Raw genomic sequence first — 13,063 nt, forward strand, 5'->3', positions numbered from 1 at the left:
CTCCACTGTGACTCGAAGCAGCTTTATTTTGGCTGTCTGTAACAGGCCACAGTATTTCTGACTGAAGTTGACTATAGAGTTGCACTGGAAGACCTCCAGATGCTTAGAGACCATAGTTTTTTGAATGCAGAACCTTCAAACAGGTTTCCACTTTTTGCATAATTTCTAAAATATGACTTTACTATATTTGTTATACTTTTTTATGATTTGCCTTCTTTAAAAGAAAGCAAAAAAGCTAACCATTATAGGTAACTTCTTTCCCCACTCTGTTTGCTTTCCACAAAAACACCTCCTACATCATTAATGCTCTTCCAACATCATGAATAGTACATATTGTCAAAATGTCAACCAATGCTTTTATGCTCCGGCTTTCAAAACAGGGATGGAGGGGGACCGAAACCTCTCAAAACCACAAGCGATAAGAGACTACCTGGCACTTGTTCAATCAGCAAGTCAACTCCATGAATAAACGAGACGTAGGCTTTTGTTCCTTAAAAGCTTGTGGCAATGTCTGGTCTAGTATACTTTAATTTGCTTGCTAACATTCGCCTGACCTCTCTGATGGGATGCGATTTGTCATAAATACCACCCCGTGTGCCCAAACTATCTTAGCCTTGCTCCTACTGATAAAATAAATTTATTGAAACCCCATATCCTGCAGGGGCATTGCACACTGCCACAGATATCTGTATAAATCAAAAGGAATCGAGAGACGGAAAGAAAAGGGGAGGGGGAAATCACCATAAGGGAAAAGAAAATATAAAGAAAAAGAAACAAAGAGTGCCAAAGAGGGAGGGAAGATAGAAGCGGAACAGCAGGAAATTAAACCCTTGGCTCTCTTTCCATTAAGACGTTGTGACAAGATAAAGATCAAGACGCAAGCAGCAGCAGAATGCGACAGCAACCCCACAGTGGTACACAGCCTATTATATTAACAACTGTATGGGGGACCTGAAGGTCTTTTGGAAAAACTGAACAAGCACCGGGATGCCTACAGCGGAGGCGTCTCCAGGGGAGCTACGTGGCAATAAAAAGACATTTTTCCCAAGATAACCCAGGAGCATTTTCATTGTAGAGTCATTTGCCTAGATGATGACATAAAATAATAAGTAGATCCATCTGTGCCAATATTACTTTGTATTATTGTACCCATAGGGCTACTAGGGATGATGGCCCTTGTTATCCAAAATTTCCCTGGCATGGGAATATATAAGTAGGTTATCACTCTTTATAATGTGGTGTAGTGGTTTGTTGATTGGTCTATGATTCTGGAGGGCAGAGTTCAAATTCCACACTCGGCCATGTAAACCCACCGGATGATCTTGGGCAGTCACACTCCTTCATCTACAGAGAATGGCAAATGCAAACCCTCTGAAGAATCTTGCCAAGAAAACCCAGTGGCAGGTTCGCCATAGGGTTGCCACACAAAAACAAAAAAATCAACAATAATTCTTTTTGGTCAGTGGCCAAGATCCTGTTCAACTGCCAGCAGTGCATAAAGCTTCAACACAGCACTTATGCTGCTACTAAAGAGAATGGCATCTACATCTCTGCAGCTTTTCAATGAGCCATATAGTAACTGGGTGCAGACCCATGGCCAATCTGTGGCAAAGGGATAGAGCTGTGTCAGGGAATCGTTCAGCTTGGACAGCCAGAGCCAAAGTGTTGTGAAAGAAGGCACCACAGGCTTTCTTGTGCAATGCACTCTTAAACGTGTTTATGATAGTGTAAAGGGAGTCACGCCAGTAGAAGTCACCAAGAGGATTCTTGGCTAGTCTCCAAAGCTCTTTGAAGTTGCTTGACTGCATCTCCCAGTATCCCTCACCAGTGACTATGTGGCTATGAGATATTTTCACCAGTGACAGATGGGTCATGGGTCTGCACCTGGATAGTCCAACTCCTGTTGCAGAGCTACAGAAGGAGTAGATGCTATCATCTTTAGTAGCAGCATAAGAACTACTTCGAGCTGCAATGAAATCTGGAGAGAAGTGTCAATCCTACTCCTGCTTTGAAGAGAAGGCACATAAGTGAAGCAGGTTACAAACAGAAATCCCTACCTTCAATTTCAATAGAGTCTGCAATGTGTAATGCACCTTCAACTGTATAATGCCCTGGACAAATGATGATTCTATCCCCTTCGTAGCAAGCATGAACAGCAGACAGTGGGTCACGGTGGAACTGCAAAAAGAAAGAGAGAGCGAGTGAGAAACCATAAAAACGAGAGTCTGGGAAGGAAAAACAGCAACCTTTTTCTTTAGTTATTTCAATTTCACACCTTCATGGTTTACAGCAGGGGTGGGCAAAGTGAGGCCCATGGGTCACATGCACCCACCCCCCCCCAATGATCTCTAGTGAGTATAAAGGGCATTTTCACATGTTTGGAGCCCCTGTGAATCCCCCAGGAGTCACTTTTTTGCCTCAAATCATTCCAAAATGCCTTCTAGAAGGTGAGGAGGGCTGAAAAACATGTCTCCAAGACACATAGAGGGTCCCTGGTTCAGAGTATACACATCCAAACACTTCTCCACAGAATAAGTCCTACAAGGACATCAAATACCAAGAGAAAAACATGCAAAATTTTATTAGGCTTATTACTTTTCCCAGTATAGGTTCCTGACCATTGGGAAACCCATTTTTTGAGCTGGGAACTAAACATTATAAATATTCTTTCCATCCCTATGGATGGAAACAGTGCAACCCAACAGGATTTGTTGTGTTCATATCAACCTCATTGAACTTTAAGATCAACAACAGAGGTGCTGCTCTGAGGCATACTAGTTAGAGATATTAGAACAGCCAGAATTGAAAGCAGAACTTTTTCATCTTTTGAAATCTGACTTCATTATTGAATTATTAATCAAGATTGAAAGCCTTCCATTTTGCTATCTCCAGAGAACAGGGAGCGATCATGAACGGTCATGAATTTGGAGGGCCAGAGAGCCAAGTTTCATTTCTAAAAATTTCATTTCACTTAAAAAATAAAATTAAAATTTAATTGCTTTAATTCAAACTATACTATCATTTAATATTAATAACTTATTTCATATTTTAATGTATAAAGAATGTATTATTAAATTAGTCCATTGTTAATTATAATTGTTAATTATTAAATTTAATTTAATGGAATTAATTTCATTTTTAAATTTTCATTCTGTTACTAATGACTTTGTAAGCAACTTACTTAAAAGTGGAGTTCCCTGTCTCCATCTTCTATGTGCAGAAAGAAGAATAAATAAACACAGATTGCTTACTTAGACAGGGGTGGGGAAATCAGGTATAAAACAGCTGCTGTGAAAAAGAAATTATGAATGTACCTGGATTTCTATTTCTCCATTAAAAGACTCCGGGGAAAGTTTGTCCCGAAAGAGGCACTCCAAAAGGCTTGACATCATAGCAGAAGACACAACGTGAGTAACTGTGGTGTCAGACGGACGCACACCTTTTGCTTGGAGGCGGGCGTGTTTTTGATAAGCAAACACGTACCTTCAAAAAGAATAGAATAATCATAGGTGGTCCCCCATTTTCTTAGGGGACTGCAATTCCTTGATTGGGGGGATGCACTTGTGGCCCTCCAGACACTTCTGGACTGCAATTCCCATTAGCCCTAGCCAGGATAACTAATGATGAGAGATGATAGGAGTGACAGTCCAACATGATGTGTGTGCTTGCATGCACATTTGTGCTTTATGGCGACCCCATGAATCTCATAAGGTTTTCTTAGGCAAGGCATATTCAGTAGTTTGCTACTGCCTTCTGAAACCAATTTTGAAGAGGGGATACCCATTCATCAACTTCAGGACTAGGAATCAGGTGGCCTTCTAGATGTTGTTGGACTACAAGTCCCAGTACTCCACATAGAATCATAGAGCTGGAAGAGACCACAAGGGTCATGCAGTCCAACCCCCTGCCATGCAGGAATTCCCAATCATAGCATACCTGACAGATGGCCATCCAGCCTCTGTTTAAAGACTTCCAAAGGAGGAGACTCCACCGCACTCCAAGGGAGTGTGTTCCACTATCGAAGAGCCCTTACTATCAGGACGTTCCTCCTAATACTGAGTTGGAATCTCTTTTCCTGTAGCTTGCATCCATTGTTCTGGGTCCTGTTCTCTGGAGCAGCAGAAAACAAGCTCAACTAAGCTATACTGGCTAGGGCTGCTGAGCTGCAGTCTAACAATATCTGGAGGGCTATACTATTTCTATACTGACCTATTTCATCACAGCTTTAAATCAAATGGGAATCTAAAACATTTACATAAAGTAAACACAGAGGCTTTACCTCAACAGAGGATTTTCGATGAGCTTCAGCTTTTGTTTCAGATTCTCAATCCTTTCATAGAGTTTCATCCCTTCCACCACAAAGACATTTTCTGCTTCAGAGTCAGAATCAGCTCCCGAGATGCTGTTCCTGAAGTCTAGGAAACTCCGATAGAGCTCTTCACACTGCGAAAGACGGCTCTGGTACTCAGCAACCAGAGCAGATGGGACACGGTCTTCAATGATGTCGTAATATCTAGAATATAAAATTGGAAGAAGGTTGCTGTGAGGAGGCCTGAAAATGTTCTGTACCAGGAATCAAGCCTGAAACCTCTACAAAACAAACTTCAGAAAGCCTGAAGGACTTCTACAAGTGACCATCACTGATCCATTGCTCTGTCCTCTTTGGGGGAGAAGCACAGCCAGCATCTCCTGGACTTAATCTACTCCCCAACTGTCATCCCCTTCTCCTCATGTGTCATGACTTATTTAGATCGCAAGCCTGAGAGCAAGGAACTGTCAAATTAGTGATTTGTAAGCTGCCCTGGGAGGCTTTTTTGGCTGAAGTCTGGGGTACAAATACTCTAAATAAATAATCCCAAATGCAGACTTCCTGCATAATAAATAACTTTTCTGGCCCTGAGGAAAATGAAGCTTACTCAATGAAATGAACTGTAGCCAATTCAGGACAGCTGGGGGGAGGATCATTTGGTAAAATGCATCTTTCAGAAATTGTAGCCCTCCAGATGTTGCTGACACTGGCTGGTATGCTGTCAGTTCCTTACATACAAGTAAACGCAGCTTACTAGGTGCACAAGTCCCTTTCCAGATGGGGTACAGGGGTTTCTTCTCTTGCCCTTTTTCATTCCATTCACCTCCAATACCCTGTAGCTGTCAAGCCCTGGGATGGGCTGCTGTTTCTTACCAGTGGGGAAGGAAGGGTGAGGGAGGTAATTCAGCCCATAAAGATCTGGCTACTCTAAGCTCCTAGGTGAAGGAAAAGGTGTGTCCACCTTTCTGGTGCACATCCAGTGGTTCACAAAAAGGGATTAGCTGTAACACTTCAGATCAAAGGAGAGGGTGCGGGGTAGAAGCAGAGGTGCATGTGAGGAATAATATAATGAAATCCTGCTTTATTCCTTCCACAAGAGTGAAGAACTTGTAGCCTTCCAGATGTTGTTGGACTGCAGCTTCCATGACTCCTGGGCACTGCCCCAGGTCATCTAGGACTGGCAGATACTGGAGTCCAAATCATCCACAGAGTCAAAGGTTTCCAAATGCACTCATTCTACTGCAGTGAACAGAGCTGGGTCATGAAGAAAACTCAGACCATCTGATATATTCTAACTTGGTTGGAATGCCTTGAAATAAAAATAGCTTCTCCTGCCCAGAAATCCTACAAGCAGTTCTGTTGTGCCATCTAGTGGTATGCAGGTACCATGCATGGGATAGAGTTAACAATCTGTCTGGGACTCTCCGCACCCCACAAATCTTCTTTTCTTTAGGACTAAAAGAAGCCAGGGAGCCCACAACTCCATTGTTGCAAGAACTGTACTGTCTGCCAGTCAGTTTCCAGGAACAATTCAAAGTGCTGGTTGTGATCTACAAAGCCCAATGTTCCAGGTTATCTGAAGGATTGAATCTTGCTATGGCTATCTTGAGATCTTCTGCGGAGACCCTTCTCTCTCTTCCACTATATTCAGTTAGATCAGATGAGAAAATAAGAGAAGGCCTTCTTGGTGTCCACCTGCAGATTCTGAAACTCCTTTCCCAGAGAGGTTAGATTGGCACCCTCTTTGCTAGCCTTTTGTAGACAGATGAAGATCTCGAAGTATTGGACGACAACTCTTGAGACTAGGATTCAATTCCCAGATCAGGCATGAAACCCACAGGATGACCTTGGGCAAGTCACATGCTCTCAGCCTCAGAGGAAGGCAATGGCAAATCTCCTCTGAACAAATCTTGCCAAGAAAGCCCCATGATAGAGTGGCCTTAGTGTCAGAAAAGACTTGAAGGCACCCAACAGGCCTTCAAGAGCTAACTGTTCAGGCCATGAGAGCTTTTTCATGTATTGTACTGTCTGTTTTTCCTTTTTAATGATTATGCTTTTAACTGTTTTTTAATTTTATTGATAATTTAATTATATTTTAAACTGTATAATGCATTTTTTTTTAGCTGCATCTGTTTTGATTGTAACTTGTAGGTCAGTGGGAGATACAGTCCAACCACGGGTTGGAGGGCGATACATAGCTCACCCCTTTTGCCTTGACTCCTCATCTCTTCAGTCTCAACTTGTACTTCACATGTGTTCCTCTTTCTCAAATATCTGCAGTGCTTATACTGCATCTCTTTGAACTGATTTGTATTTGGTCTCCTCATCATCTAGGATCTCCACTACTTCTTAGGGATCCTTCAAGTCTTCTGTATTGGTATTGAACTGTCAAACTGAATGACATTTCCTTCCCTAACAGAAGGATGGCAAAAAAGCTCTGTTGCCCTAGCAGCTGAATATTTGAAGCCAGCACACCTGCTCTGCACCAAATCTATGTCACAAGCATAAAACAATGCAATGCACAACCTATGGTATTAGGAGCACAGGCTGTTCAGTAACTCCCACCCCAAAGGCTGAAAAATATCTTCAAGTAGAGGGGCTTACAGTCTCAGCCGAGGCTCCACACATCTGACAAAGTAATCAAAGTCATCGTCATCCTCTTCATCCCAGCTCCGCCAAATGTGCTTGTAAAAAAACCTGCAAAAAAAGAAAAACAAAAAATGAGAAAGGGGATATTGGAGAGTCTTGAAATGTTCAGGATCTAAGATCCTTGGAAGGAGGGAGCTAATACTCCCCTCTAACTGCAATATTTTCCCACTCCTGTTATAGTACTGTCTGCTCTTAAGGACTTCCTGCTGAGGCTTTTCCCATCAACTGCTGACACTCTGGACAAGACCAATATCCCAAGCAGAATATTCTGCTATCAGGGAAAAAACTCTGCATTTCTAAGAGTTAAAACTCAGCATCGTTTCACATCAAGAGAATTTTGCTTAAATTATTTTACTACAATATACATAGAATACAAAGTCCAGCTAACCATTCTGTTCCAAAGTGCTTATCAATCTGTGCTGGCTTATTTGAGAGCTAGGCTGAGTTGCAGAGTGCTTCAAAAAAGCTTTGAATTTTCAGAGATAGAATAATAGAGTTGGAAGGGACCACAAGGGCCATCCAGTCCAATCCCCTGCCATGCAGGAACTCACAATCAAATCATCCCCAGCAGATGGCCATCCAGCCTCTGTTTAAAGATCTCCCAAGAAGGAGACTCTGAGGAAGTGCATTCTACTGGCAAATAGCTCTTACTGTCTGGAGGTTCCTCCTAATATTTAGGTGGAATCGCTTTTCCTGGAGCTTGCATCCATTGTTCCGTGTTCTAGTCTCTGGAGCAGCAGAAAACAAGCTTGCTCTATCCTCAATGTGAAACCCCCTCAAATAACAGGGCTATCATATTACCTCTTAAGTGTCTCTTTTCCAGATTAAACATACCCAGCTCCCTAAGTCTTTCCTCATAAGACATATTTTCCAGGCCCTTCACCATTTTGGTGGCCCTCCTTTGGACACACTACAGCTTGTCAACATCCTTTCCAAAAGCTAAACATACCCAGCTCCCTAAACCACTCCTCACAGGGTATAGTTTCCAGACCTTTCACCATTTTAGTCCCTCTCCTCTGGACACACTCCAGCTTGTCAAAACCCCTCTTGAACTGTGCTGACCAGAACTGGACACAGTATTCCAGGTGAGGCCTGACCAAAGCAGAATGCAGTGGAACTATTACATCCCTTGATCTATACACTTTACATCTTTCAATGCAGCATAAAATAGCATTGGCAGTTTTAGCTGCCGCATCACACTGTTGACTCATGTTCATCCTGTGGTCTACTAGGACTCCCAGATCCCTTTCACACATAGTCTCGTTAAACCAGGTGTCCCCCATCCTATATCTATGCATTTCATTTTTTCTACCTAAGTGCAGTACCTTACATTTCTCCCTGTTGAAATTCATAGTGAAATGAGCCAACTTAGAAAGATACCTGTTTGGGGTTCCATGGTGGTAAGGGGCTCAAGGTGGTTTACTTCTTAACATCCCGTTAAGGACAACTAGGGAAGAGCCATTGCAGCATCTGCAGCCATTATCAAGGACGATAACAGCTGGAGTCTACATACATCTGAAAGAGAAAAATTCTCCACCCCCTGCCCTAGAACATGGGGACTGTGTAGCACTCCAGATGTTGATGGACTGCAACTGTCTTTTCCCCTGGGCTACTCTATCTGACAGAAATTGCAGGCCAATGACATCTGGGGGCCACATGATCATCACTTAGATTGGTGTTTTCAGCCACTAGTGTTTCTCCTACCCTAGATTGATGGTTTTCAGACACTGGTCCCCAGATGAGTTTGGTCCTCAACTCACAGAAGCCTTCGATAAAGGATCCCGAGAGTTGAGGTCCACTGCCCTAGGAGATGTTACTTAGCTACTCCAAAAGGGAATTTAGAAGACTTTGAGTTGATGTGTCTAGTTTACCATCAGCCTTGTGAATTCCCTCTCACAGTCACTCACGCACCCCTCATAATGTACCTGATGTGCTCAATAGCAAGCGCGGTCTGATCAAACTCCCCCGATTCGTCAAACACAACCCACAACTCCTGCAATGGCAGCTGATGCTCCTTCAGTTCAAGCAGCTCTTGCATGCGCTCCAGGGTAAAGGCACATTCGCGGGTCTCACACAGGAATGGCTCACAGAGGCGCACTACAGCTTTGAGAGCAGAGTACTCCACATCGACAACCTGAGAAGATGAGTGAAGAGCTAAGGCATGCAGTTTTTCTGCATCACGCCACCCCAGGGCAGAATAACAAGAACCACCAAATACCAGTTTGGAAAAGTTACTTGGGAGGGGCACTACCACTCTCAGTATGCAGTCAGCATGACCAGTGGCCCCACTGGCTAAGAAATTCTAGACCATATAGAAGGTGGGTTGCTTTCGATAGATGGATGGGTGAATTGAATCAGGTTCCAAGAGTTGCTGAACCAAATACTTGTGTGTGTGTGTGCGCGCGTGTGGACTTTTCTCTTTTAAATAAAACTTGTAACTTGAGAGTTGCCTCTGGAGTTCTTTATAACTTCAGACTTGGTATACATAGGTTTAAAAGATTTCTAAGTAACACAGCCAATTCCATTTGAGCTAATTACAATTCCCCATACAGTATATACATTTATAATAATAATAGTAAAGCCCTGGCTGTGCTACCAATGGCCAGCATGGCTACCCCTGAATAGTTACTTTGCTTGAAGCATTTTAGACTGGTTGTAAAAACAACCTGAATGACTGTACCTCGCCTTGAAACATGCTGATCAACAATGGGTTAGAAAGACATTAACAAATAGCTGAATATATGTAGATGTTAACAAATACCTAGTTGGATTTGCCTTTAGGTTGAACCAGACAATGCAGCAGATGTTCCTGCCACACTACCCGCAGGTTGAGCACCATCCCAGGTCTCTCACTGGCCATTTAAGTAGCCCTCCTTTTCTCTCCATTAATATATTTCAGTTACCCATTAACTGATGTTAACAGTGAAGGCAAACATTTAGCTGAGCAACATTTACCTCAACTAGCACCTCAAACACATTGGTGCGCCACACTGCTTGCCATCCGGATGGTTCCAGGACCTTCTCCAAGTACTCTGCGGTGAACTCTTTCACTTCTGAGGCTTTACAGTCAGCTTAAAACCAAATTACAAAGGAAAGAGAGGATGGGTGGGGGGGAACCCACATGCTTATCACACATATCTCGATACTAGACTGTGAAGAGTCTACACTAGAGGTAGTTAACTATAGAGGCCCTAAATGCCCTAAAGGCACCAGATCCCTGATCCTGGAAACTAAGTAGGGTCAGTCCTGGTTAGTACTGGCAGTTACTACTGCCACAACCAATACAATTATTTCCGAGGAAGGAAATGCTAATTTTTCCATATTAAATAATTTGGGATGGTTTTACAGCCTGTTTAAAAGATCAGCAATTCATCCTTTTTTCCTTGAGAAAGTTGACAGAGAATGTCTGTGGCAGGGATGGGACAACCTTGCTTACATTAAAGGACATAGTCCCTGCAGGAAAACCTGTTGAGGACCACATGCCAGCAATAAGAAAGGCTAAAGCCAGTGATAGACAAGACCAGTGATAAAGCAGGCAAGGCCATTTCTCTTTTCCCTCTCTTCCAATGCCACAACAAACTGCAGTTCCCAGGATTCCATAGCATTGAGCCATGGGAGTTAAAGTGGTGTCAAACTGGATTAGTTCTGATGTGTGAACGCAGCCTGAATGTACTTGTGCCTTGACATGGTCTGCAGTGCAGAAACACAGGATCTAAATTCATTTAATGACACATAATTCCTAACCGTGGACCAACACTGACATCAGGATCACAACCTTGGAAGGGACTTACCCAGCATGTAGTCCTGGTAGGCTTTGAACCGCTCATAGAAAAGGAGGTTACTTGTCTGGAACGTATCTGGAAAGAGAGCGTTGTTTTCCAGTGCGAATCTCTGCAAAGCAGTCCCTGGCTTGTCCTGACTCCTGCCATCACTGCAGCTGCCATATTCACTGCCATCACTCTCTTTGCTCCCATCTTGGACCAGAAAGAAAAAAAAATATTCAGCTATTTTTAATAAGGCTTATTATCCTAAAATAATAATTAGGGTAGCTAGAATGGCTCCCTCCTTACTTACTTCCACTGGAAAGTGAAAACTTTCTTATTCCAACAGGCTCCTAAGTTTTTATTGACTGCAATGGTTTTTTAATGATACTATTTCCCTGATTTTTATATTCTGTCTTCTTATGAATCTTCAACTGCTTTTAATTTTTACACAGGATGAGTCTCCCTTGTCTGGAATTCCAAAATCCCAAAATACTCCAAAATCAATTTCCATACGCAAACCTTGATTTTGCCATTTTATACAAGGGACACCCTTTTACGATACCATTATATTTAATGGGATTTGAGCATCCAAGGACTTTGGTATCCACAGGGGGATCCTGGAACCAAGCCCCAGCAGATTCCAAGGCTCACTGTATACTGTATATTTGTAGAGAGAGAGAGAGATACATATTATACAGAAGCTGCACCTGCACTGCAGAAATAATCCAGTTTGAGACCTCTTTAACTGTCATGGCTCACTGCTAGGGAATCCTGGGAATTGTAGTTCGTTGTGGCACTAGAGCTCTCTGACAGAGAAGGCTAAATGTCTCCCAAAACTCCAGTTCCCTGAATTGCACAGCACTGAGCCATGGCAGTTAAAGTGGTGTCAAACTGGATTATTTCTACAGTGCAGATGCAGCTCTCTCTCTATAGATAGATAGACACACACTACACACACATATATATGCAAACACAAATACATACATAGATATAGATATATACACACACACACATGCACACTACCACACACATTTATGCACACACAGTACTGTATACAAACACACAAACATACATATATATCCACACACTAAACATACACACAGACACACACACACATCTATATATACATACTACACACACATATATATACATACACGCTAAACATACACATATATAGAGACACACACACTTTACAAACAGACACACACAAATACAGTATACTCACACTACACACACAGAGAGACACTTTCTTTCTGGATCCTTCTTTTTCTTTGCTCTTTCTATTGAGCATCAATGCAGAAGTTTATATAGCTAGGTAGACCTTGACACAAGCTCTCTCTCTATGGCTGCATCCGCACCGCAGAAATAACCCAGTCTGAGCCCACTTCCATGCTCTGGAATCCTGGGCTGGTTTGGGGTTGTTGTTCAGCATTAGTGGCACCGGGACAGAGAAGGCAGACAGACAGACAGACCGTTCACTGAGCCCGGGGCAGTTAAGGCGATCTCAAAGCGCGTTATTTCTGCATAATATAAATGAAACGAGAAGGGAGTACCAGGGAAAAGAAGGGGAGCAGGGAGCCCAGCGGGAGACTCCTCCTCCTCCTCCTGGGCTGCTGCTGGCGGCTCCCTCCCGGCCTCTGCCTCCTCTTCCAGGCCCGGAAAGGGCAGGGGCGCCCGGGGCTCCTCCGGCTGCAGCGCCATGGCCGCGAACGAGAGCAAGAACAAGCCTCCGCCTTCAGTTGAGCAGACACTGCTCAGCGCGACTCCAATTTCAAACTTTCCCGGGCAGCCTCTACGTCACTCGGAGGAGCGCAGGGATTGGCCAAGACGGGAGCACCGCCAGAGCCTCCGGACCAATAGGAGAGCCGGAAAAGGGAGGCCGTGGAACGTTGAGGGAGGAGGGAGGGAAGGAGGAATGCATGGCTCATCCTCAGCAGCATCTGCTACTGATTCTTCTATTCATTCATATTCGCTATTATTGTTCTGTATCATTCATCTGTATTCATTAGCTTCCTTATTGTTATTTATTGATATTATTCGTTATCCATGTATATTTCTTGTTGTTATTCATTCGTTTATCTGATTTGTTATCGTTACTATTGTTATTATTCATTAGCTTTATTTTTGTTAGGGAATTGTTGTTTAATTAATGTCATTGTGATTTTATGATTGTTACCCGCCTCGATCCTTTGGGGAGAGGCGGGCTATACATAAATTATTATTTATTAATAAATATTCATTATTCATGTATACTGATTGTTGTTATTCATTATGTTCATTATTGTATTTATTATTCATCAGATTTATTATTGGTAGTCATTAATATTATTCATTATTCGTT

At 42.9% G+C, this 13,063-nt stretch overlaps 1 protein-coding gene across 1 annotated transcript in view; it reads right to left on the reverse strand.

The window, feature by feature from the left end:
• Window positions 1-12,455, reverse strand: part of SHCBP1 (SHC binding and spindle associated 1) — a 48,643-nt gene extending 36,188 nt beyond the window's left edge. The window contains exons 1-8 of the mRNA XM_042480700.1: window positions 12,276-12,455; window positions 10,750-10,932; window positions 9,914-10,029; window positions 8,884-9,092; window positions 6,914-7,006; window positions 4,280-4,513; window positions 3,315-3,483; window positions 2,058-2,178 (exon numbers count right to left, since the gene is read on the reverse strand). Coding sequence (XP_042336634.1) covers window positions 2,058-2,178; window positions 3,315-3,483; window positions 4,280-4,513; window positions 6,914-7,006; window positions 8,884-9,092; window positions 9,914-10,029; window positions 10,750-10,932; window positions 12,276-12,423 — 1,273 coding nt within the window. The 5' untranslated portion in view covers window positions 12,424-12,455. The remainder of the gene's footprint in view (window positions 1-2,057; window positions 2,179-3,314; window positions 3,484-4,279; window positions 4,514-6,913; window positions 7,007-8,883; window positions 9,093-9,913; window positions 10,030-10,749; window positions 10,933-12,275) is intronic.
• Window positions 12,456-13,063: the final 608 nt, after the last annotated feature.

This window comes from Sceloporus undulatus, chromosome 8 (genome assembly GCF_019175285.1).
Source record: "Sceloporus undulatus isolate JIND9_A2432 ecotype Alabama chromosome 8, SceUnd_v1.1, whole genome shotgun sequence".
Taxonomy (NCBI): domain Eukaryota; kingdom Metazoa; phylum Chordata; class Lepidosauria; order Squamata; family Phrynosomatidae; genus Sceloporus; species Sceloporus undulatus.